Raw genomic sequence first — 23,198 nt, 5'->3', positions numbered from 1 at the left:
ATACCTCTTAAGTTTCAAATGCAATAATCTCATTAACATTTATCTTTTGGTGTACATATTCGATTTTAAGACATTTTTAATTGTGTCTTTGAGTTTTGGTTTGTCAAGAGTTTGGCTTTCTTTTCTTTCTTTTTTTTTTTTTTTCTGGTCAGTCATGGAGCTTGAACTCAGGGCCTGGGCACTGTCCCTGAGCTCTTTTCTGCTTAAGCCTAGTACTCTACCATTTTGAGCCACTGCCAGAAGTGGTTCTGATTTTCTGGTAGTTAATTGGAGATGAGTTTTATGGACTTCCCTGCCCAGGCTAGTTTCGAATTGCAATCCTCGGATCTCAGCCTCCCGAGTAGCTAGGATTACAGATGTGAACCACCAGTGCTCAGCTTCAGTTTGTTTTTTCTGACATAACTCTAATGATTTCTCTTGTACGTGGGTAATAAACACTTAACTCAATATATGGGATATACATATCACACTTTTTGCAGTTATTTCTGTCTTTTCTAATTTGCACTTTGTATTTTTTTCTCAGACTGATTCTTCATTCAGTTGACAGTGCTAATAGGTATCTATCTGCTATCTATCTATCTATCTATCTATCTATCTATCTATCTATCTATCTATCTATCCATCTATTGCCAGTGCCAAGGCTTGCACTCAGAGATTGGGCACTGTCCTTGAGCCTCTCCGTCCTCAAGGTTAGCACTTTACCAGTTGAGTCAGTGTCACTTCTGGCTTTTTCTGTTTATATGGTACTGAGGAATGAAACCTAGGGCTTCATGCCCACTAGGCAAGCACTCTATCACTAAGCCACATTCCAGATCAGTTTCTTACTTTTTCTGTTTTTGTGGTGGGTCCTGGGGCTTGAACTTGGTCTGGCTGCTGACCCTGAGCTCTTAAGCTCAAGGCTATCGCCCTATCCTTAAGCCAAGCCCAACTTCCAGTTTTCTGGACGTTATCTTCCAATACACTGGAGATAAGGGTCTCAGGTTCTTTTGTGCCGGGCTGGCTTTGAACCTTGATCCTCAGATCTCAACCTCCTGAGTAGCTAGGATTACAGACATGAGCCACCACCCCTGGCCAGTTCCTTACTATCTTAAACAGCTTTGTTATTCATTTATCAGTTCTGCTAGATCATTTGTGTGATATTTTATTGCATTGTCATATTTTCTTTTACCTCTGTTAACTCATTTTCTAATATTTAAATTTACTTCAGTTGTATTGAAAATATTCAGAATTTTTTTTGTTTTCTAGAGCAATTTTTCCTCACAAAGGTGTATGTGTTCTTCATATACAAATATCTACATATAGATTTGCTTTTAATTCCCACACATATGCATATATAATGTGGTATGGCATCGTATTTCAATGCATTTATACAATGTGCAATGTTCACATGAGGGTAATTGTTTTATTCATTGCTTTAAACATTCATCATTTCTTTGTGTGGGGAACACTCCACAGAAACGCTGTCTACTAGCTGTTGTGAATGTATAGTGAACCACGTTCGTCAGTTTCCCTGTGGATGTGCTCGATGACATTTGTCTTATCTACTTGACCACCTGCTCTCCTCCCTGGCCTATCACTATTTTGGTCTCTAATGTTATGAGATCAGCTTATTTAACTTCCACATATAAATAATAACACGAACTATTTGTCTTTCTGTGCTTGCCTTATTTTTCATAATATAATGTCCTCAGGGTGGTACTTTTACTTACTGTTGAGATCTTATTTTAAAAATGGGATTCTATCAAGTTACAAAGCTTCTGCACAGCAAAGGAAACAATAAACAGAATCAAGGGACAACGTGTGGAGCAGGAGACATCGGCAAACCACTCATCTGACAAGGGGTTCATACACAAAGTACATAAGGAGCTTGAGCAACTCAACAGTCAAAAACAAGTAATTCAATTAAGACAGAAAATAGCCAACAAGTGTAGAAAAATGTTCATGAATCATTAGCAAAATGCAAATCAAACTACAACACAATGTCTCAGCTCAGATAAAATGGTGATTATAGGTATACTCAGGAGCTGATAAAGATACAGAAACGAGGAAATTCTCATTCACTCTCGGTGGTATATAAATTCGGGAAGTCATTAAGGAAAATGAAGTGGCGGCTCTTCGAGAAAAACTAAGACTAGAACTCCAGGGTAATGTAGCTAGCCCCGTTTTACGTATGTGTCCAAAGGAAAGGAAGTTGACCTGGCAAAAAGGCTTCCCTTTAAATAATTTTAAATGAAGATATGCAGAGATTATTACAGTGAACACATTTTTTTTCTTTTAACATATTCCTCAACGAATGAAGTTGTAATTCAGGGTCTGATATTTGCTGTTGGAAGTGTGTGGGTGAGTGTGGGCGTGTGTGTGTGTACAATTTGTTCAGGAGCCACAGGTCTGTCAATACACTGGAAATCTACCTGTGCCCTTGAATTGGGTCCCATTCCTTCAAATAATGCAGATTTTTCTGCCAGAAAGTATGTCTGACTCACAGTAAAACTTTCCAGCTCACAGACAGCTTGTTTGCTAGTTTGGGAGCTCTGGCCAGTTGGTATTATCAGAAGGTTCAGAGATCACTGTTTTCTCTCATGCTTCACTTCTCATTTCACCTGAGGTTTTGCTCTATGCCATACACAGGGATGTAGGGAGACCTAGGCTAGTGGTGTCTTGCTTTCACAAAGTTTGTTGACAGAAAAGAAACAGAAGTAAAGGGGTTTTAGATACTGCTAAATATCAGGAGATAGATCATCAGAGTAAAGGATGCATTAAACCCTTACTAGAGTCTTTTAGTTTTGGGTGTCAGTATAAGCATGTTTTGAAAATACATTATATTCTGGGTATATTTTAATTGTTCCATTGATCTGGCTTCCATACAATCTTTCCTATATTTCTTTCTCCCTGATAGTCTTCCAACAAAGTCTACCCACATTGTCACCCGAGCCTGTATTCTTGTGATGTCAGATAGTCTGTCATGCCAGACTTGAGATTTTTTTTTAAAAAACCATAACAACCCTGTTGCTCTGAAAAGAATCTATGCCTCTAAAAATGTTTAGAACACTAGAATCCAAACTTGCTCCTTTATTACTCCTTTGTACAATTAACTTCTGTTAAGAAACCAATGAAAGATGAATAATGAAAACATGGAAACTACCCACACAGCTATCAAGAGTAAATGTGTAAAATAGATTATGAAATATGGGTAAGGTGACATATACTGTATGGCTATGACAATGAATGAATCTGTGTCCACATCTGCATGTAGATGTAGACACATTCACCGACCTAGAATGCTGTGCACAGTATTCCATGGAAGGCAAAATGGCAGGTAGAGAATCACAGCGCATGCGTCAAACAATCAATATGCTCACATGACCTAAACAATATAGAGACCTGCTTGGAAGACAATTAATTCAAGGGATTTTGATCAACATCAAGTAATGGCCAGAACTCAGGGCTTACCAATGACTGAGAGGCTCATAGCCTCACTGTGCTTGATCCCTAGAAGGTTTCTGGCTGTGCAGTAGTACTTTCCAGAATGCTCTGTGGTCAGAGTGAAGCTGAAGGATGCTCCTCCTGTAGAGTAGGTTGTGTTGCTCCCCAAAAAAACAGTGCCATGATAGAACCGGTACCAGATGGGTGGAGAGCCACTCTGGGATTCACAATGCAGCGTTGCTATGTCTCCCTCCAGAGCCATGGCCTTAGCAGTCCTGATGGTGAGGACAGGCTGGGACACAGGGACTGAGGGAAAGAAAATCAGCTACCCAGTTAGTTCTGCCTTTCTGTAAACTTTCTTTTGTGGCCAGTGCAAAAGCTTCTGTCTCCCCTGGACTTGAGGAGAGCCTAGCCACCTCCTGAGCTTCTTGGAACAGCTCTAACCTGCCCCTACCATGCTGTTCTAGCCTGTTCCTTTCCCTTCAGACTTCTAGCTCCTTTCCTCCATCAGCTCTTTCCTCTCCCCCCACCTCCCCTACCTACAACTGTGGGAAAACTCTCCCTACCCCACCCTAACCTTCCCACCATTTTGAGTTTCCTTTTCAGTCTCGTTCTCTATTTCTCTTTTGCTCTGGCTGGGCTGAGGGCTCTGTCCTTAGCCCACGTAGTTTTTTGGGGGCCCCTTTTCTGCTTCTGATTTCTTCCTGAACTCACACTCATATTTTCAGTTCCGGGTAACATCTGTAATCCATGGAGACTACACAGTTGATCCTGGGGGTGCAGGGCTTAGTTGGTCAGAGCTCATCTCTGCTGGAGGGACAGCCTCTTCCAGACCTAACTCTTTCCTTCTAATATTTGACTAGAGCTTGGCAGGTCATTCAGTAACTGCTTGAGCCTTCATATTAGTGAATTCCTCACTGCCTATAGTCTTTCCTAAGGAGCTTCAGGTGTGGGTGGTAACCATTCCTTGGGGGATGCTTGGCACTTTGGTTACTGGATTGCTGGCAAAGTTGTTGGCTTCATAGGAATATACCCCGGCATTGTTATTTTTTCACCAGGGAACTCCTGAGCTTTGCTTCTGAGGACAGGTAAATCTTTGTTCATACTGCTTATCTCTTTTGTATCAGGAGACTTTTATGGGCCTTGGCATCCCCCCCCACACTTTTAATGAGCAAGAACACAAACTCATGCCCTCCAAACACCAACTTTGGGACTGGAAATGTGGGTATTTTGATATTGGCTGGAACTCCTAAATAAGTAAAGATGACATGCATGGGAATCTAACTGTGAGTGGCTTTGTGGATGGAAAAGAGTGACCAGCACAGAGGGCAAAATCTGCTGAACTCCTGTGGGAAGCTGGCCTAGGGTAGATTTAGGCTTGCTCTTGTGAGGAAGGAAGAAGGTGGGGAAACCTCAGCCCTTAGCTGTCTCCCTCTAGGGCTTGTAGAGAGTCTAGCCAGGAGTAGAAGCAACCCTGTCTAGCCTGCCTTCATTTCCGCCTCTCCCTGATAGAGCGGGATCAGCCATTGCAAAGATGTCGCCAGCTGTCCCAAAGCTGGGAAGCATGGGTGTGTGAAGTGGACAGGGAGATTTGGCATCCAAGGCGATTGTCCAGGGGAACATAGCAATCACAGTGTCTAAAATTAGAAATGAGACATTGTCATGCAGAGTAGCCTCACCCTAGAGCAAATGATTATTATTATTTTTTTTCTGGGCCATGGGGCTTGAACTCGGCCTGAGAGCTGTCCCTGAGCTCTTCAGCTCAAGGTTACCATCCTACCCTTGAGCCACAGCCCTGCCTTCCCGTTTTCTAGAGGTTAATTGGAAATAAGAGTCTCAGGTCCTTTTGTGCTTGGGCTGCCTTTGAACCTTGAGCCTCAGATCTCAGCCTCCTGAGCAGTTAGGATTACAGGCATGAGCCATTGCTCTCAGCTGAAAGCAAACTATTTTAGAGCAACACACTAAGGTTCAATTTAAGACTTCACACTTGCTAGGTAAGCACTCTATCCCTTGAGTCAGGCCCCCAACCCTTTCTGTTTTTGTTATTTTTTCAGTTAGGGTTCTTGTCCAGGCCAGTCTGGACCATAATGGCCCTAAGTAGATCTCGCATGCAGTTGGTATTATAACAGCGTTCCATTATGATCCTTTTTTTTTTTTTTTTGGTCAAAATGAGATCTGGCTAACTTTTTTGCTAGATCTGACCTGACACCACCATCTTCCCAGTCTCCTGAGTAACTGGTATTACAGGTATGAGCAACTGCACCTGGTTCTTAAACAAGCACTTCTGTAGCAGGTCAAATGATCAAAGGAGATGAGGTCAGAAAGTCCCTATTAAGCAGCATAATCTGTGATGGGTATGATTTCAGGTACTGATGGCTTACGACAGTGTCTTTTGAGTTATTCTCAGGTCTTCAGGACCAAGGATGATAACTAAATGGAGAAGTGGAAGAGGCTATGGGTGGAGTTCCATCACTGTGCTGAGGAAGAGATCTGATGATTGAGGTTTGAAGACAGCCTGGGCAGAAAGGTCTATGAGGCTCTTATTTCCAATTAACCACCCAAAGCAGAAAGTGGAGTTGTAGCTCAAGTATTAGAGCATCAGCCTTGATCAACACAGCTAAGGGAGAACACAAGACCCAGAGTTCAAGTTCTAGTACCTGCATAAGAAAACAAAAGCTCTACATCTATTTCCCTTAACAGACTAATAGGTTTTTTTCCCTTTAGGAATAGAATACATTTATGGAAAATGTTGTCACCTTCAGCATTTCCTCCCCACTCAGGAAATTGGATACCTCACACGGTATGTCCCTTTCTAATGCTCAGATAGACTTCCTGTGAGACAGACCAAATTAAATCAGGTACAGCCTATAGGCTACTGGTTAACAATTCTGCTTGAGAACTTATACAATTTTAGGAACTTAGGAAAAAGCAATATCCTGGGGACAGTAAGTTTGAAGCATTTATTCCCCCAGTTGTTCGTCCTTTCATTTTTCTTGTCTTTAACTTTTGATATGTGTTTCCATACATCACACATCCCCTTTATCCCTCCCCCCTTCACATCTCAGGAACTGTGGATACTCACTTTGCACAGGAATTTCAGAAGGCAGGCTGATTTTCCAAATACCGGATTTGCTCCCTGCCTGGCATGTGTAAGACTTTGAATCTTCTTTCCTTATGGCAGGAATATTCAGCTCTGGGGAGTTGCTGCAGCTTTTACTCAGATCTGTGTCATCTTTGAAGAAGCAAAACTTGAGCCGTTCCTTTGACTTTTGTGGAGAGAGCTGGGTGTCACAGGTGAGGGTCACTGGGCTTCCATCTGTGGGTTGGGGAGGACTGACGAGTAGCACAGGACGTGGAAACAGTTCTAGGGGAAGAATCACAACAGTCCTTGTGCAAAGAAGCTTCGACTGGTTTTGGAGAAAACCACAGTTTACCCTCAGCACCAGCAAGCAGAGTTAAGTCACCATCATCTACCAAAACCAGGCAAGAAAGGGATGCTACTTCTTTTTTTTTTTTTTTGCCAGTCCTGGGCTTGAGCTCAGGGCCTGAGCACTGTCCTTGGACTTTCTCAAGGCTAGAGCTCTACCACTTGAGCCTCACACCACTTCCGGCTTTTTTCTATGTATGTGGTACCAAGGAATTGAACCCGGGTCGTCATGCATGCTAGGCAAGCACTTTAACCACTAAGCAAAACTCCCAGCCCCATGCTACTTCTTTTATTTTTCATTTTGGCCATTACTGGGGCTTAAACTCCAGACCTGGGGTCTGTCCCTTCACTTTTATGCTCAAGGCTAGAGCTCTAACTTGAGCTCTAACTTCATTTCTGATATTTTGATGTTGAGTTGGAGATAGGAGACTCATGGACTTTCCTACCTAGGCTGGCTGTGAATTGACCCTCAGATCTCAGTCTCCTGAATAGCTAGGATTACAGGCGTGAGCCGTCAATGCTCAGCCAAAGTACACCACTTCTTGTTTCTAACATCCTTCAGCCCAAAGCTCTGTGCACTTCCTCTTTCTGCTGTTCATGTCTACCATCTTTTTCTTGTCCTATCTCTACAACATCACGTTCTATCTCGACAATGCTCCTTTTGTCTAACCCCTCGTAAAATAATGAAAGCTTTACCTTTGACTTGGATTTTGACACTGTTGGAAGAAATACTGAATTCCGCATATTTTTTATTACAGTGGTATTCACCATTGTGCTGCAGACCTGCCTGTCCAATGTGGTATTTCATATCTCGATGAGGTAATTTTGTGCCATCCTTGTAAAATGTTATTTTATCCGGGTCTGTGTATTGACTTGCCCAACAATTTAAAACCACAGAGTCTCTTTCAAATACCTCCAATGGAGCCTGTAGGATCAGCTCAGCTGAAGGAAACACAAGACCAATATTTGGTTGATCACATTGTTGTTTCATCTTGCTTTTCATTATTATACTAATTAGACTGTGTGTGTGTGTGTGTGTGTGTGTGTGTGTGTGTGTGTGTGTGTGTGTGTAAGTATTGAGGCTTGAATTCAGAGTCTAGGAGCTGCCTCTTGATTTTTTTCACTCAAGACCAGCACTCTACTACTTGAGCTAAAGTTCTACTTCTGGCTTTTTATTGATAAATTGGATATATGAGTCTCATGGACTTTCCGGCTTGGTCTGGCTTTGAAACACATTCCTCAGAATTCAGCCCTTCGAGTAGCTGAGATTATAGGCAAGAGCCACTGTGCCTGGCTTTTAATTAGGCTTTATAGGAAAGAGGATTGGGAGAAATGACTCAATTATCATTTCTATTTAAAATTTCTGTTCAAATGAATATGTGTATTTTGAGAAAAGTTAAAAAGCAGAAAGGTAAGCAAAAAGTTCCTATTATCTCACCTCCAGTAATTGTTTCTATTGACTTTTTTCAGTAGAGCACTGGGCTTGAACTCAAGGCCAGGGCATGATCCCCCAAGTAGATTTTGCCTAAGGATATTTTACTACTTGACCAACACATCCACTTCTGTGTGTGTGTGTGTGTGTGTGTGTGTGTGTGTGTGTGTGTGTGTGTTTGATTAATTGAAGATAAGATTCTCACAGACTTTTGTTGCCCTGACTGGCTTTGAACAGCAACCTTATCTCTCAGCCTCTATCTAAGTATCTATTGGTTTTAGGTGTGAACTACTAGTGCTTGCTTCGTGTAATGTTGACATATATCTTTTAAACTTTTTTTTGTTGTTGTTGGTCATGGGGCTTGAACTCTGGGCCTGGGAACTGTCCCTGAACTCTTTAGCTCAAGGCTACTGCCCTACTCTTGAGCCACAGCTCTACTTCTGGTTTTCTAGTGATTAGAGATAAGAATCTCAGGTTCTTTAGTGCTCTGGCTTGGCTTTGAACCATGATCCTCAGATCTCAGCCTCCTGAGTAGCTAGCATTATAGGCATGAGCAAATGTGTTCAGCTTCTTTTTAACTTTTTTTTTTTATAGGTACATATGTGATTCTTTGTGTATCCTTTTCCTTTTTAGGGAATAGGAGTGACATATATTAGATGGTTTACCTTTCACTGACAATGCTATGATATTTAACTAGTTTGACAATGCTATGATTTTTAACTAGATAGGTCACTGGTTTCATTATTAACTGATTTTCAATGGCCATGAAGTTTTCTTCAATTGAAGTAATAGAGTTTGTTTAATGAATCTTTCTTTCTTGTTCAGTTAGGGGTCTTCCACATTTGGGGGAGGTAAAATGGAATTGTTTACATCAAAAAGAATAAGGAGCTGGGTGCCAGTGGCTCACACTCATAGTCCTAGCCACTGAGGAAGCCTCCTGAAGATTATACTTTGAAGCCAGCCAGCAATGGCAGAAAACTCTGTGATAATATAATCTCCAAATAATTAACAAATTCAGAAATAGAGCTATAATTCAAGTGGCAGATCACTAATGCACTAACCTTTAGCATAAAAGCTAAGGGACATTTTTCAGGCCCTGGGTTTAAACTCCAGCAACAGTGCATACATGTTCACATGCATGCACGCAGGTGCACGCGTGCACACACATACACACACACACACACACACACACAAACACAATAAGCTTGTTTCCTCCACTTTGTTACTATACTTCTTCCTTGTTCACTAAATTAAAGTGTATTATAACAATGATTAAAACAACGTTAAAACAGCTGCTTTTATGAAAATAAAAGAAATACCATTTCCTCTTCCTCCTTCTTGGCATATGTATATCAGTCAGTCTGTCTTATACTTCCTGTTATAATCCATCTCCATCTCTATTGATAAATATGAAATATTCTCGCAGTATTTATATTTCTAATTAGTAAACTGGCTTGAAATTATACATATTAATGTACAGTTTTAATGATTCAGTAACTTCAGATTCTTGGGCCCTATCGATTTTACCATAGGAAATATAGAGTTGTTCCCAAGTATCTTCGTAGTTAAAAAGCTACCTAAGCTTTGTGACTCAGATTATTAGACTTTGGAAGGAGCACGAGTGTAGAAGGCATTAATCTTCTCTGTAGAAATTCTAGTCCTTAGCTTCTATAATCTTTAGCTATTATATATTATATATTACATAATATATAGCTCAAAGCAATTACCCACTGGATTGGATGAACTTTATCCAAATAATTTGTTTTTTTAATTTTTTTGTTGGTCATGGGGCTTGAACTCTGGGCCTGGGCATTGTCCCTGAGCTCTTTAGCTGAAGGATAACACCCTACCCCTTGAGCATCAGTGCCACTTCTGGTTTTCTAGTGGTTAATTGGAGATAAGAGTCTCATGGACTTTAGTGCCCAGGCTGGCTTTGAACTGTGACCTCAGGTATCCACCTCCTGAGTAGTTAGGATCACAGGCATGAGCCACCACACCCGGCTGTAACTTTTCTTTTTTGTGGGTCATGGGGCTTGAACTCAGCCTGGGCACTGTCCCAGGCTCTTCAGCTCAAGGCTACAGCCTTACCCTTGGGCCCGGACATTGTCCTTGAGCTCTTCAGCTCAAGGCTACTGCCCTACCCTTGAGCCAAGTCCCACTTCCTGTTTTCTAGAGGTTAACTGTAAATAAGAGTCTCAGGTTCTTTTGTGCCCGGGCTGGCTTTGAACCTTGATCCTCAGATCTTAGCCTCCTGAGTAGCTAGGATTATAGGCGTGAGTCACCAAGCCTAGCTCTGGCTGTAAGTTTTCTTAATATTTATGTTCAAACTTGAGGAGCTAATTCTATTTCCTGTCTGGTTTTATGCAGAGTTTTTGAACTGTCTCATTGTATGTGGAAATCACAATAAAGTATAATACTGTTCATCTATGTGTTGTTCAAAGTGAATAATGGTAACAGCTACAGAGAAAATGGGAATGAAATTATTTAGAAAGTTTTCATTTCTTTTATTTCCATCTCACCTTTGGAAAAATCCAAGTGCACAGATTTACTTGGAAGTAAGTTGTCAGCTTGGCATCTATAGTCTCCAGATTCATACACTTCAAATTTATTTATTGAGCGGTTCCTTACTACTTTATCTCCACGGTACCATTTAATGTTATTTGTCCAGTAGAAGCCAAATTTGTAGCAAGTCAGAGTCACTTTCTGTCCTGCAAAGTGATTGGTCCATGGAGGATTTACAGAAATCACAGATTTGAGTGCAGTTTCTGAGGAGGAGAGAGAAATGAGTCTGAGGCAAAGGAGTTCAGAGTCTTAGCTGCTGAGGGTCCTGTGGGAGAGATAGGGTGACTGGCTTTGGACAGTTCCTGAGATGCTCTAGGCCGCATGTCAGCCAGCAGGACTCTTCCCACAGGGGAGAGTGATAGCTGAGGGATGATAATGAGCAAAACGATTTCCAGGGGATTAGACGAGGTGATGGCAACGGTTAGTTAGTCTATTCTGGAAGAGTTCCTGCCATCTTGCTGTGCTCACAAACCTACAGGAGCTTATAGAAGCATTGTTAGTTTGCATTTGCTCTAAAATAATATATTTTTTTTATCCTAAATTTATAACACCAAAGAAAGCTTGAGGGAAGACATGAGAAAGGGTATCAATGTATGTGAAGTAATGCACCCTCTATCTAGTGAATATAATGTAACCCCTCTATTAATTACAATAAAAAATTTATGGGAAAAAAGAAAGAAAGCTTGAGGGATCAACTTGCTTAACTGCTCTGTTTTATAGATGGTTGTTCAAATGACCAGAAAAAAAAAATCATCACAGCTAATTATGGCAGAGCAAGGAATGGAAGGAAGCATCAGCAGAAATCTAGAGGGACCCAGATGATGGAGAAAAGGAGAAGCTGATGCTGGGTGGGTAGAGAAGTTGTAGCAGGTTCTTGCTATTCATGAGTTTCCTGAAATCCAAGCCCTCTCTGAGCCCCCACCCCCAAGTCACAGTAAGCCAAAACTAAGGAAATGTGGGGGCTGGGTAACTGGTATGCCTTTCTTTGTAATGGCTCAGTTGGTGGATGTTCCTTTGTTCTCTCTTCACTTCCCTCAGGATTTTGCTCCTAAAAGAGGCTGCAATGCCCCCTATGGCCTCTCCTTAGTGTGATGCTGTAAGGGGAATCTCCCAGTCCACTGCCTGGAGGGGATTCCACTCAGAATCTGGATGTTTACCGCAGAGAAGGCGTCCTGCCTGGCTCAGGGTAGTCCTGCAGTAGGAGCAAGTGCAGGACCCATGAGGGCCAGGGGCTGCCAGGTGTGCACTCAACTCTTCACCCATGGAGGATCTGAGGGGAAAATGAAGCTACTTGGGCTCTGGGGATCTCCTAAACCCAGCCACCACTTTCACATCCCCGCTTGCCTTGACAAGAAAATGAGAGAGATTAGGGATCCTCTGGCAGTCACGTAAATATTTTAAATTAAGGAGATACTTTTATCCCAGAACAAATAAAAACAAACAAAACAACAGCAGGGGTACTTACTAAATTGTCCACTGACAGACTGTACAGTGACAGGACCTGCAAAAATAAATGAACCAAGATAACAAAATAAACAAGATGAATGAACAACATGAAACAAAGAACCAGACATGCACACAGATCAAGGGATTTTTTTTTGAGATGATACATTTTGTTATCTATTTATTATGTCTTCCATTATACATTCACTTTTAAAATGTTAGCAATGAATCAAATATACTCATAATCTATATATACTAAGGTATATGTAATATATATAATACAAAGTATATATCATAAAGTACATATAGGTATATATATATATATATATATTTCCTAGACTTTTTTTTTTTTTTTTTGGTGGATCAGGGGACTTGAACTTAGCCTGGGCACTATCCCTGAGCTCTTCAGCTCAAGTCCTACCCTTGAGCCAAGCCCCACTTCCCATTTTCTAGAGGTTAATTGGAGATAAGAGTTTCTGGTTCTTTTGTGCCTGGGCTGGCTTTGAACCTTGATCCTCAGACCTCTGCCTCCTGAGTAGCTAGGCTTGCAGGCATGAGCCACCACGCCCGGTTTTTCCTAGACTTTTAAGATTAAAAACGAAATGGTATCTGCTTGTAACAAATTGACTGGTAAGAGAAACAAAAACACAAAACCAAGTGTTATAATTATACTATGTGACATAGTTATAATCATATAATGTCATTCAGCTAGTTTAGTGAAATGATAGAAGTATGCAAGGGATATGTTGGGAGTCGAGGTACAGCTCAGGCTGGTGTGGAGAGAGAGAGAGAGGCGGAGATTATTGACGAGCCAGGTGATGAGCACCATGCTTAGAACGTCATGAACAAAACACGGGTTGGCCAGATGAGGGTTAGTGTTTGTATATGGCAAAAACCTTGGGGAGAGTATCCAAGAGAGAAAGGAATAGAAGTAAAGAAATGCCATTGGTGTAAGGGAGTGTGTGTGTATGTGTGCACGCGTGGTGCACATCTAGAAAGCCAGGAAGTGGTGAGTAGCAAGATTACAGAGGAATATAAAGCCCAAGTACATAGCTTTGATTTTACTCTAAAAGCCATGAGGGGCCATAGGGAGGAGTCTAGGAATGTGAGAGTTAGAATTTGAAGCCCTGATGGCATGTTCTGGCAGAGAACAGGCTTCAGTGGGGCAAGATGTGAGACGTGGTAGAAGGCAATATGGGAGTTGGTGATATTTCATTTTCTTCAGAGTATTCAGCTAGAATGATCCAAATCAATTCTTTACTTGTTCACTTTGATTGCTTTCCCCTGTGAAGTGGGAATTCTTCTCTACCAAATGACCCTCTAGAATCTACGAGGCTAGGGGCCGGGAGTTTGGCCTAGTGGTTAAAGTGCTTGCCTAGCATTCATGAAGGCCCGGGTTCGATTCCTCAGTACCACATGCATAGAAAAAAAAAAAAAGCTGGAAGTGGTGCTGAGGCTCAAGTGGTAGAGCTCTAGCCTTGAGAAAATCCAAGGACAGTGCTCAGGCCCTGAGCTCAAGCCCAGGACTGGCAAAAAAAAAAAAAAGAATCTATGAGGCTATTTGACATGTAAGACACATCATTAAGTATTTATTGAATAATTAATTAATTAAAGATCTAGGTGAGTGATAGAGGTAGGTGAACACAGGTTTGAGAAACGCATAATGAAGACACAGAGGACGCAAAGTTGGCAGGGACAGATTTAGTTAATTCAACAGAAATTTCTGGATGTCGCCAAATGCCAAGACCAGGTAGGGGAAATCCAGCCATGGGTGAAAGATGCTTCATTCCTGCCTACATGAAATTCATGGAAAAGTTGCTGAAGCCCTGGTGTTTCTATTGAGAATAGAATTATGATTACCTAATTATTTTAGTCACCATCGTTTTTGCATTATTTTAAATGTAGCCAATATTTTCTCAAGTTCTTTCTTTCTTTCTTTCTTTCTTTCTTTCTCTCTCTCTCTCTCTCTCTCTCTCTCTCTCTCTCTCTCTCTCTCTCTTCTTTCTTTCTTTTTTTTTGTGGGTCATGGGGCTTGAACTAGGCCTGGGCGCTGTCTTCATGCTTGCTATTCAGCTCAAGACTACCACCCTACAGCTGGGCCTGGGCGGTGTCCCTGAACTCTTCAGCTCACAGATACCACCCTACCCTTGAGCCAAGCCCACTTCCCATTTTCTAGAGGTTAATTGGAGATAAGAGTCTCAGGTCCTTTTGTGCCGGGGCTGGCTTTGAACCTTGATCCTCCGATCTCAGCCTCCTGAATAGCTAGGATTACAGGTGTGAGCCACCACACCGGCTTTTCCTGAGTACTTTCTTTTTTTTTCTTTTTGCCAGTCCTGGGCTTAAGCTCAGGGCCTGAGCACTGTCCTTGGATTTTTCTCAAGGCTAGAGCTCTACCACTTGAGCCTCAGCACCACTTCTGGCTTTTTCTAAGTATGTGGTACCAAGGAATCGAACCCGGGTCTTCATGCATGCTAGGCAAGCACTTTACCACTAGGCCAAACTCCCGGTTCCTGAGTACTTTCTATATGGTATGTATTTATATATATTAGTTCATGTAATTTTTCCAATAACCATGAAGTAAGTACACCATTACTTTTAAGTAATTAGTAGGTGGCAGGATAGAGGTAGTTCCCCCCGCCCCTTTTTTTGCCAGTGTTGGGGCTTGAATTCAAAGCCTGGACATTGTCCTTTCACTTTTTTGTGCACTTGAGCCACAACTCCACTTCTGGCTTTTTGGTAGTTAGTTGGACATAAGTGTCTTACAGACTTTTCTGTCCATGCTGGCTTTGAATAGAAATCCTCAGCTTTCAACTTCTTGAGTAGCTAGGATTAAAGGTATGAGCCAGTTAGCACCCAGCTAGGATAGAGTTTGGAACCCAGATCTTCTTTGAGCCCAAAGCATATGGTCTGGCCATTCTCCATCCTGCTCCTCTGTGTTGAGCCACACAGGAATGTGTTTCTGTTTCTGAAACCATTGACAGTGCACCCTGCAGCTTCTTCCATCATGTCCACCCTGTTCCTCCTCCCTTTCCCAGGCTTCACGAAGCCTTTATTAACCAGCTGTGGTAGCTCATGTTTGCTTACGCCATGTAGTAGTGACTTTGCCTGGACAATTACTTAACTAGGATCCTTTTACATAGTCTTGCTGGGTTCCTGTCTATAGCTGAGCTTCCTGAAGGCACAGAAACGGGGCCTTCTGTGCTCTTCTAACATCTGGTATGGTGCTATGTTTATAAAGGTTCTGCTGAATGAATGAGTTAGAATATTTAATCTAATATATGTATTTTTTTTGCCAGTCTTGAGCCTTGGACTCAGGGCCTGAGCACTATCCTTGGGCTTTCTCAAGGCTAGGGCACTACCACTTGAGCCAGTACCACTTCGGGCTTTTTCTATGTATATGGTACCAAGGAATTGAACCTGGGTCTTCGCGCATGCTAGGCAAGCACTTATACCACCACTAGGCCAAACTCCTACCCACTAATTTAATGTTTTAACCTTGGCCAAACAGAGGGATGGATTTGGAGGTATGGATTGATGGAGACCTAGGCATGATCGAGGTACAAAGAGAATGTTACTGCTGCAGGTTTTGCCTTATTTTACCAGCTACATTCTCTGTGTCTACTCACTGGACCTACTGTGTTCCTGATCAGCCAATTACGGCTGTAATTTTTGCAGGAGGAGGCATCTTCCACGTCTTCCTATATCCAGGATCCAAACTTGGCCTTGTTATAAAGGGGAAAAATGCATCTCCAGTATAGAAAGGAGAGTAGGCTCTTGTCAGGATAAAGCACTATCAACCAAGCCGGGCACTCATGGTTTATGCCTGTAGTCCAAGCTACTCAAGAATCTGAGATCTGAAGACTGCAATTCAAAGCCAGCTCTGGAAATAATGTCCATGAGACTCTTATCTCCAATTAACAACCAAAAAGATGGAAGTCTACTTGAGCTGTGGCTCAAGCTGGGAGAGAGCTAGCTTTGAGGGAAGCAAAACAAAACAGAACAAAATAAAAACCAGCTCAGAGACAGCATCCAGGCACTGAGTTCAAGTCCCAGGACACAAACACAAGAACAATAACAACAACAAACCCAGAACAAAATACACTATCAATCAGCAGACATGACCATTCTCTTGGCTTTGTGAAGTATTTGTGGAAATTATAACTGAAACTTCAGTTACTGTGGTTTCCTTCTTTTAAAGTTAAAGGTTTTTTTTTCCCCTCTCAGCAGTTACCACTTTCTTTGGGCTCAAGAGAAGAAGTCTTGAGCTGCACAAAAAAGCTAGAAAATATGACTTTGGTAGATAGGAAGACTCTCTGAGCAGAGGGGCGCCAGGAAAGGGCTGGAGACAGAGAGCCTTCTCATCTCCCTCTGGGCTCATGCTGAGCCATGTACTCACCTAGGACCAGTAATATTGCCCACAGCAGCATGAAGATCAGAACCACCCAGAACAGATGCCAAAGCAGACGTTGTCTAAGGAACAGCAGATTTTGGTCTTGATTTTACAACCAATGTACAGTTCACACCAGCCTCAAGGAATGTAACTGCTTCTTTTGGTTTTAGAAGAACAAAATGTATTGGTGAATCGGATAAAAAAAGGGAAGTGGGAGTGCCCATCTTTAATAATCAAGTTTCCTGCTTTAATGGTATCATGTAAGAAGATAAATATTAGAGTTTTAAAAAATCAGATACCCATGAACTCATATTTATGCAAGTGGGAAATTACCTTAAGGAAAATATGAGAAGATAGTTTCACAAAAATATTTATGGGGGCTGGGAATGTGGCTTAGTGGTAGAGTGCTTGCCTAGCATGCATGAAACCCTGGGTTTGATTTCTCAGTACCACATAAACAGAAAATGCCAAATGTGGCACTGTGGCTCATGTTGTAGAGTGGTAGCCTTGAGTAAAAGAAGCTCAGGGGCAGTGCCCAGGCCCTGAGTTCAAGCCACAGGACTGGCAAATGTATATTTATGGTAGGCTTGGTCAAGGTGGTACATGCTTATAATCCTAGCTACTTGAAAGGTAGCATTTGGAAGGAAAGTATTCAAGATCAGCATAGGCAAGCAGTTAGCAAGATCTCATCTCAGTTAATAAGGCAGGGTGTGTACCTGGTTCCCTGTATGTGAGGTTGTAGATAGGAGGATCAAGTTCTCAAACTGGACCTGCTCTCCTCCCTCCCCCACTGCAAAAACAAACAACAGCAGTAAAAACCATGAGAGACCCTATCTGAAAAACAGCTAAGAGGTAAAAAGGTTTGAGAGTGTGGGCTCAAGTGACAGAGTACAAATGCAAGGTCCTAAATTCAAACCCTAGTGCTGAAAAAAAAAAAAAGGGTTAGTACAACATCATTCATTATTACCTAAACACTGGAGACAGCATAAAAGACTAGGAATATGGAATTGCGTGAGAATATTCTGGTCTACCTATACAACGACAGCCAGTAATAATAAGATAAATCTACACATGCTAGGAAGGTAAGACAACACTGATTAATGCAAGAGAAGTGAGGTGTACATTGGTTTTGTTTAATTATCCTTTGGGTATAAACAATATTATAAACTATACTTTATATGTAGTTATAAGGTATGCATTTTTTTGCATTTTTTTATTGTAATTAGTAAAAGGGTTACATAATATTTGCCAGATAGAAGGTGCATTAATTCACGTACATTGATACCCTTTCACATGTCTTGGTACCCATTTCCCTCCCCCAAGGTATGCATTTTTTTTCTGGAGAGTATGCCAAAATAAGGAGCTATCATATTATATCTTTTTATAGCTTTCTTTATTTCTTTTTACAAATTACCATGTGGATGTTTTGTTTTTACAGTATTTTAAAAGTCAGGTCTCCATATGGACATATGAGTCAACAAAGGTCCCTAAGACAAGGAGTGATGGTTTCTTCGAAATAATTTAAATATTAAAAAATATATTTTTAAAGATTTTGTTAACATTGATTTTTCAAATGTCATGTTTAACAAACAAGTATTCAAGAAAAGAATCTCTATATACAATCACTGGCACATAGTAAAAATATTTTTTTAAAAAAGAATCACACATGAAAGGGTATCAATGTATGTGAATTAATGCACCTTCTATCTGGCAAATATCATGTAACCCTTTTACTAATTACAATAAAAAAAAAGAATCACACCTTTTCTCTTTTGATTTATGGTCTTAGGATTTTGGTCTTCCCAGGGGGCTAGTTTCTTATCTACCAATACACATCTCCTTAGGTACATTATGTGACACCAGATCTATTGTACTTCAAGAAAAATATACAGGTTGAGTGCTAGTGGCTCACACTTATAATCCTATCTATTCAGAAGTCTGAGATCTGAGGACTATGGTTCAAAGCCAGCATGGAAAAGTCCATGAACTCTTATCTCCAATTAACCACAAAAAGCCAGAAGTGGAGGTGTGGCTCAAACGGTAGACAGCTAACCTAGATTGAAAAAGCTAAGTGGTAGTGTTAGGCCTTGAGTTTAAGCCCCATTGACAGTACAAGAAAAGAAAGGGAGAAAAAGAAAGAATGAAAGGAAAGATGGAAGGAAGAGAAAGAAACAAAGAAGGAAAGAGAAAGAGAATGAGAGGAAAAAAAGAAAGAAAGAAAAAAAAGAAAGATCATCATGCAGGAGGAGTACACAATTAATTCATTTCAGTTCATTATGAAGACATCAAAGTCTTTGCAAACTTTTGGAGTTAGAACAACATGTGGGCTGTGATCATTTTTGTATGTCTCCTGGTACATGTACACACGCATTTCTCTTGTGTGTATGCCTGGGAGTTGAATTCCTGGCTCACAAGGTGTTTAGATACTGTCTTTATTTTCAGAAAAATACTATTAAATTGTCACAGAATTGTCATTGTCTCAGGTTTTCTGCCAAATAACCTTTCTGACATTGATATGGTTAAATTCACCGATCTATTCCTTTATTCCTTTATGGTTAGAGATGTTTTGCATGTACCCTAATACATTCTATGTACTTCCAAATCCATGATGACATTCCTACAGGTTGTCTTTTAGAAACAAGTTTGATTTATTTTGTATCTGTAATATCATGTAAGTAAATATCTATTTATGTTGAATGTATATAGTGTGCACAACTTATCCAGCCTGATTTATTGAAAATTGTTTTATTCCCTAATGATATGCTACACAATATGTATTTTGTGTGTGTGTGGTTGGCGGGGGCGGTGGAGATAAGGGATGGAAAGAGGGTTCTGGGGCTTGCAGTCACTGTTCTGAGCTTCTTTTGCTCAAGGGCTTGTGCACTACCATTTGAGCAAAATCTCAATTTCTGGATTTTCTGGTAGTTTATTGGAGATAAGAGTCTTTTCCTGCTGGCTGGCTTCTAAGAGATCTGCAGATCTCAGCCTTCTGAGTAGATAGGATTAAAGGTGTGAACTACTGGTGCCAGGCTATATAAAATTTTTACCTTTATCATAAAACAAAAGGTCATGTGGTCTTTCACAGAAACTATTGTCTGGTTTATTAACTCTTCTTATGCTAATGCGACTAAAGTCATAAAATATTTTTATTGAAAATTATTTTGCCTATGCATTTAAAATCATCATTTCTTGTCCCCCAAAAAGCTGCCAGATTTTTTTTTTTTTGCCAGTTGTGGGGTTGAACTCAGGCCTAACCACTGTCCTTGGGCTTTCTCAAGGCTAGACCGCTAGACCTCTACCACTTGAGCCATAGCGCCACTCCAGCTTTTTCTATGTATATGGTACAGAGGAATTGAACACTGGTCTTCGTGCATGCTAGGCAAGCACTCTACCACTAGGCCAAACTCCTGGCTCCTCTGGCAGATTTTTAATCACTGATTGCATTGCATCTATAAGCTATTTGTATAAATTAATAAGGGCTGAGTTTTTGTTGTTGTTGTTGTTTTGCCAGTTCTGAGGCTTGAACTCAGGGCCTGAGCCCTGTACTTGGGCTTTCTCCAGGCTAATGCTAGGCAAGCACTCTTACCACTAGACCATGCTCCTTGCCTGAGGGCTCACAAGCATAGACTATCTATCCCCTGTTGACCTAGGTTGGCTTGAACTTTTCCAGTAATTTTTTGTGGTTTGTCTGTAGAAGATGTATATCTCATTAGGTTTATTCCTAGATATTTAATATAATTTTGATGATATTGTAAACAATATCTTTAAGTCTTTTTTAAAATATTTTTATCACTTATCTTCAGGTTTTTAGAGTTCATTAATAAACAATCCTACTGCTCGTGAACAATAGTTGTGTGTGTATTTGTGTGTGTGTGTGTCTGTTGTGCATGTGTGTATATTCTAGTCCTAGGGCTCAAACTCAGGACCGAGGCACTATCTCTGAGCTTTTGTGCTCAAGGCCAGCATTTTACCATGGTTGCTCTTGCAAAATTCTCTTGAGTTTGAAATAATATACTCTATTCCACTAAGATGACTTTACCTTGTGATAGTGGATTCTTATGAAAAAAGTCATGGGATTGGATATAATTGTATTTGGTTATCTGAAATTGGATAGGGAACGGGGGAAAACAAGATGAGGGGTGGGGGAGAGGGGAAGGGAAATGGGGACCATGACATGTGAAAGGGTATCAATGTGTGGGAATTAAGGCACCATTTATCTGGCAAATATCATGTAACCCTTCTATTAATTACAATAAAAATATATTAAAAAAAGTCATGGGAAGATACATACATACTTTATGTAGCCAAAGTTTAAGTTTTAACAATAAAATTCACTTAATCACCACATTCCAATTTTATTTATTTATTAGAGTTTTGTATATGTGTGGTACTGAGGGTCAAACCTGTGTATGATAGGTAAGCACTCTACTCTTTTTTTTTCTTGTTGTTCATGGGACTTGAACTCTGGGCTTAGACGCTGCCCCTGCCCCTGAGCTCTTCAGCTCAAGGCTACTGCCCTACCCCTTGAGCTACAGTGTCACTTCTGTTTTTCTAGTGGTTAATTGGAGATGAATCTCACGTTCTTTAGTGCCCAGGCTGGCTTTGAACCATGATCCTCAGATCTCACCCTCCTGAGTAACTAGGATTATAGGTGTGAGCCACAGTGCCCGGCTATGCACTCTACTATTAAGCTGTGTTCCCAGCTACTAATTTTATTAAATTGATTATTTGATTAATTATTAATTCACTTTTGTTCTTCCCAGTGCCTTGTATTAGGTAAGCACTGAGTTACACTGCGTTAGGTATCACTGAGTTACACCCTCATCCCACCACAACCTTGTTTTAGAACAGTTCCAGTAACCCCTAAAGGAACCTAGCACTCATTTTTTCCCATCATTCTTAACTCCCACCCACAGGTCCAGGCCATTAATTACTAATACTGACTTTCTTCCTCTAAAGATTTGCCTACTCTCAACATAGAAATGAGTTCATTCAGTGTCTGGTTTCTTTTCCCTTGTGTAATGGTCCCAAAGCATATTCATTCATGTTAAAGTATGCTTTGTTACTTTGTGGATTTACTTGCTCCAAGCATATCTACAGCCTACTCCAATGTAGCTTGAATCACATTAAGCTGTGTAGCAAGATTTATTTAAAATACACTAGAAGATTTCATAGATTTTTAATAATTTGATAATTAAAACCAAGCTAGAAGAAAATCAAAGAAATAATCTGATATATACTGAAAGCAGCTGCTTGGACCATGCTGGGCAAGTCACTTCCAACCCTAGGTCACTTGATATTATTATTATTAAAATAATTGTAAAAATATTTCAATTCAACATGTCAGTTTTTGAGCACAATGTATCTTAATCAATGTCATCTTTTCCATTATTCTCCATTTCCCCCCTCAAATTTCCTGGTTTCATTTTCATACATAAATGCTGAATATTATGACTGTTTTCATCCACTCTTCCTCTCTTCATAGGTTTATCCCCTTCCCAATGGCCTCTGTCTTCCAACAGCACCTGCTCCTGCTTACCAGTATTCATTTTGCTAAACTGTAAGTTGTACAAAAGTTATACCATTGGAATCTTCCTTTGCTTATACTATCTATAATTTGTTTGTGTTTATCTGTGTATGATGCTACAATTTTCCTAACCATATCTAGCATGATGATAAACGGATCTTTGACCCTGAGTTCTGGCTATCCTCTTTTTGTTTGCTGTGGCTTTGCCTATGTGCAAGGGGCTCCAGTCACTGCTAGTTCTCTGATCTGTGTCCGTTTTCCCACCTAAATCAATTCCTAGTAGCCTGTTTACTGATTTCCTTCCATATTTAATTAGCTTCTTGATTATATTTAGAAAAAAAACCCAATGGAAACAGGCACCTATCATTAGATTTCTCAGACAATATCATTTTAGTGGTAAGAAGACTCATCCAAAATTTCTTCCAACTCAACCAGCCATCTCAGTACAAGATTTCCTTGGCTTGTCAGACATTGATCCTCTGAACAAACCAGGAAGAGGTGGATATTGGATTAGACAGACATGGAATGGAATCTTAGTTCTATTGCTTATCATATAAGCGACTGTGGGCAAACTTTGTGATATGTTGGACCTCAGTTTCTCCACTTAGCAAGCAAATATTACATTTGCCTTCTAGTTGTTGTCAGGATGAACAAAATGTTGGTAACACATATTTCATGGAGCTCATAGAAGAAGTTGCATATGTGTCTGTCCTAAAGTTCGCTAGCCACCCTCTACTCTGATTTTGGTTTTTCTTTTCAGTCATATAGCAACTGTTTCACCAAGACTCTTGTGTTTCTGGAACTTTCAGACCCAGTTATCTTCCCAGATCGGCAGTAGGATATTAGAAATCCCAATGGTAGGTTCACAAAGGAGTAATGTAGAATTTAGAGAAAGAGAGCAGATGTTTGAATTCTGTTTGATTCTGGGTCATTTCTCCATTGGAAAAGCCTTTTGTGACTTGTTGAAAATGCCTGATCTAAGAGATCTTCTTGG

At 40.6% G+C, this 23,198-nt stretch overlaps 1 protein-coding gene across 1 annotated transcript in view; it reads right to left on the bottom strand.

Moving 5' to 3' along the window:
- The window catches only part of Fcrl5 (Fc receptor like 5), a 34,344-nt gene extending 17,577 nt beyond the window's left edge, over positions 1-16,767 (bottom strand). Inside the window, exons 1-6 of the mRNA XM_090341626.1 lie at positions 16,684-16,767; positions 12,310-12,345; positions 10,802-11,047; positions 7,547-7,792; positions 6,506-6,787; positions 3,451-3,729 (exon numbers count right to left, since the gene is read on the bottom strand). Of these exons, the coding sequence (XP_090197752.1) occupies positions 3,451-3,729; positions 6,506-6,787; positions 7,547-7,792; positions 10,802-11,047; positions 12,310-12,345; positions 16,684-16,714 (1,120 nt within the window). The 5' untranslated portion in view covers positions 16,715-16,767. The remainder of the gene's footprint in view (positions 1-3,450; positions 3,730-6,505; positions 6,788-7,546; positions 7,793-10,801; positions 11,048-12,309; positions 12,346-16,683) is intronic.
- Between the last annotated feature and the right edge of the window lie 6,431 nt (positions 16,768-23,198).

This window comes from Megascapheus bottae, chromosome 10 (assembly GCF_031878675.1).
Source record: "Megascapheus bottae isolate mThoBot1 chromosome 10, mThoBot2.hap1, whole genome shotgun sequence".
Classification (NCBI taxonomy): Eukaryota; Metazoa; Chordata; class Mammalia; order Rodentia; family Geomyidae; genus Megascapheus; species Megascapheus bottae.
This window is presented reverse-complemented; position numbering and strand designations above follow the sequence as displayed.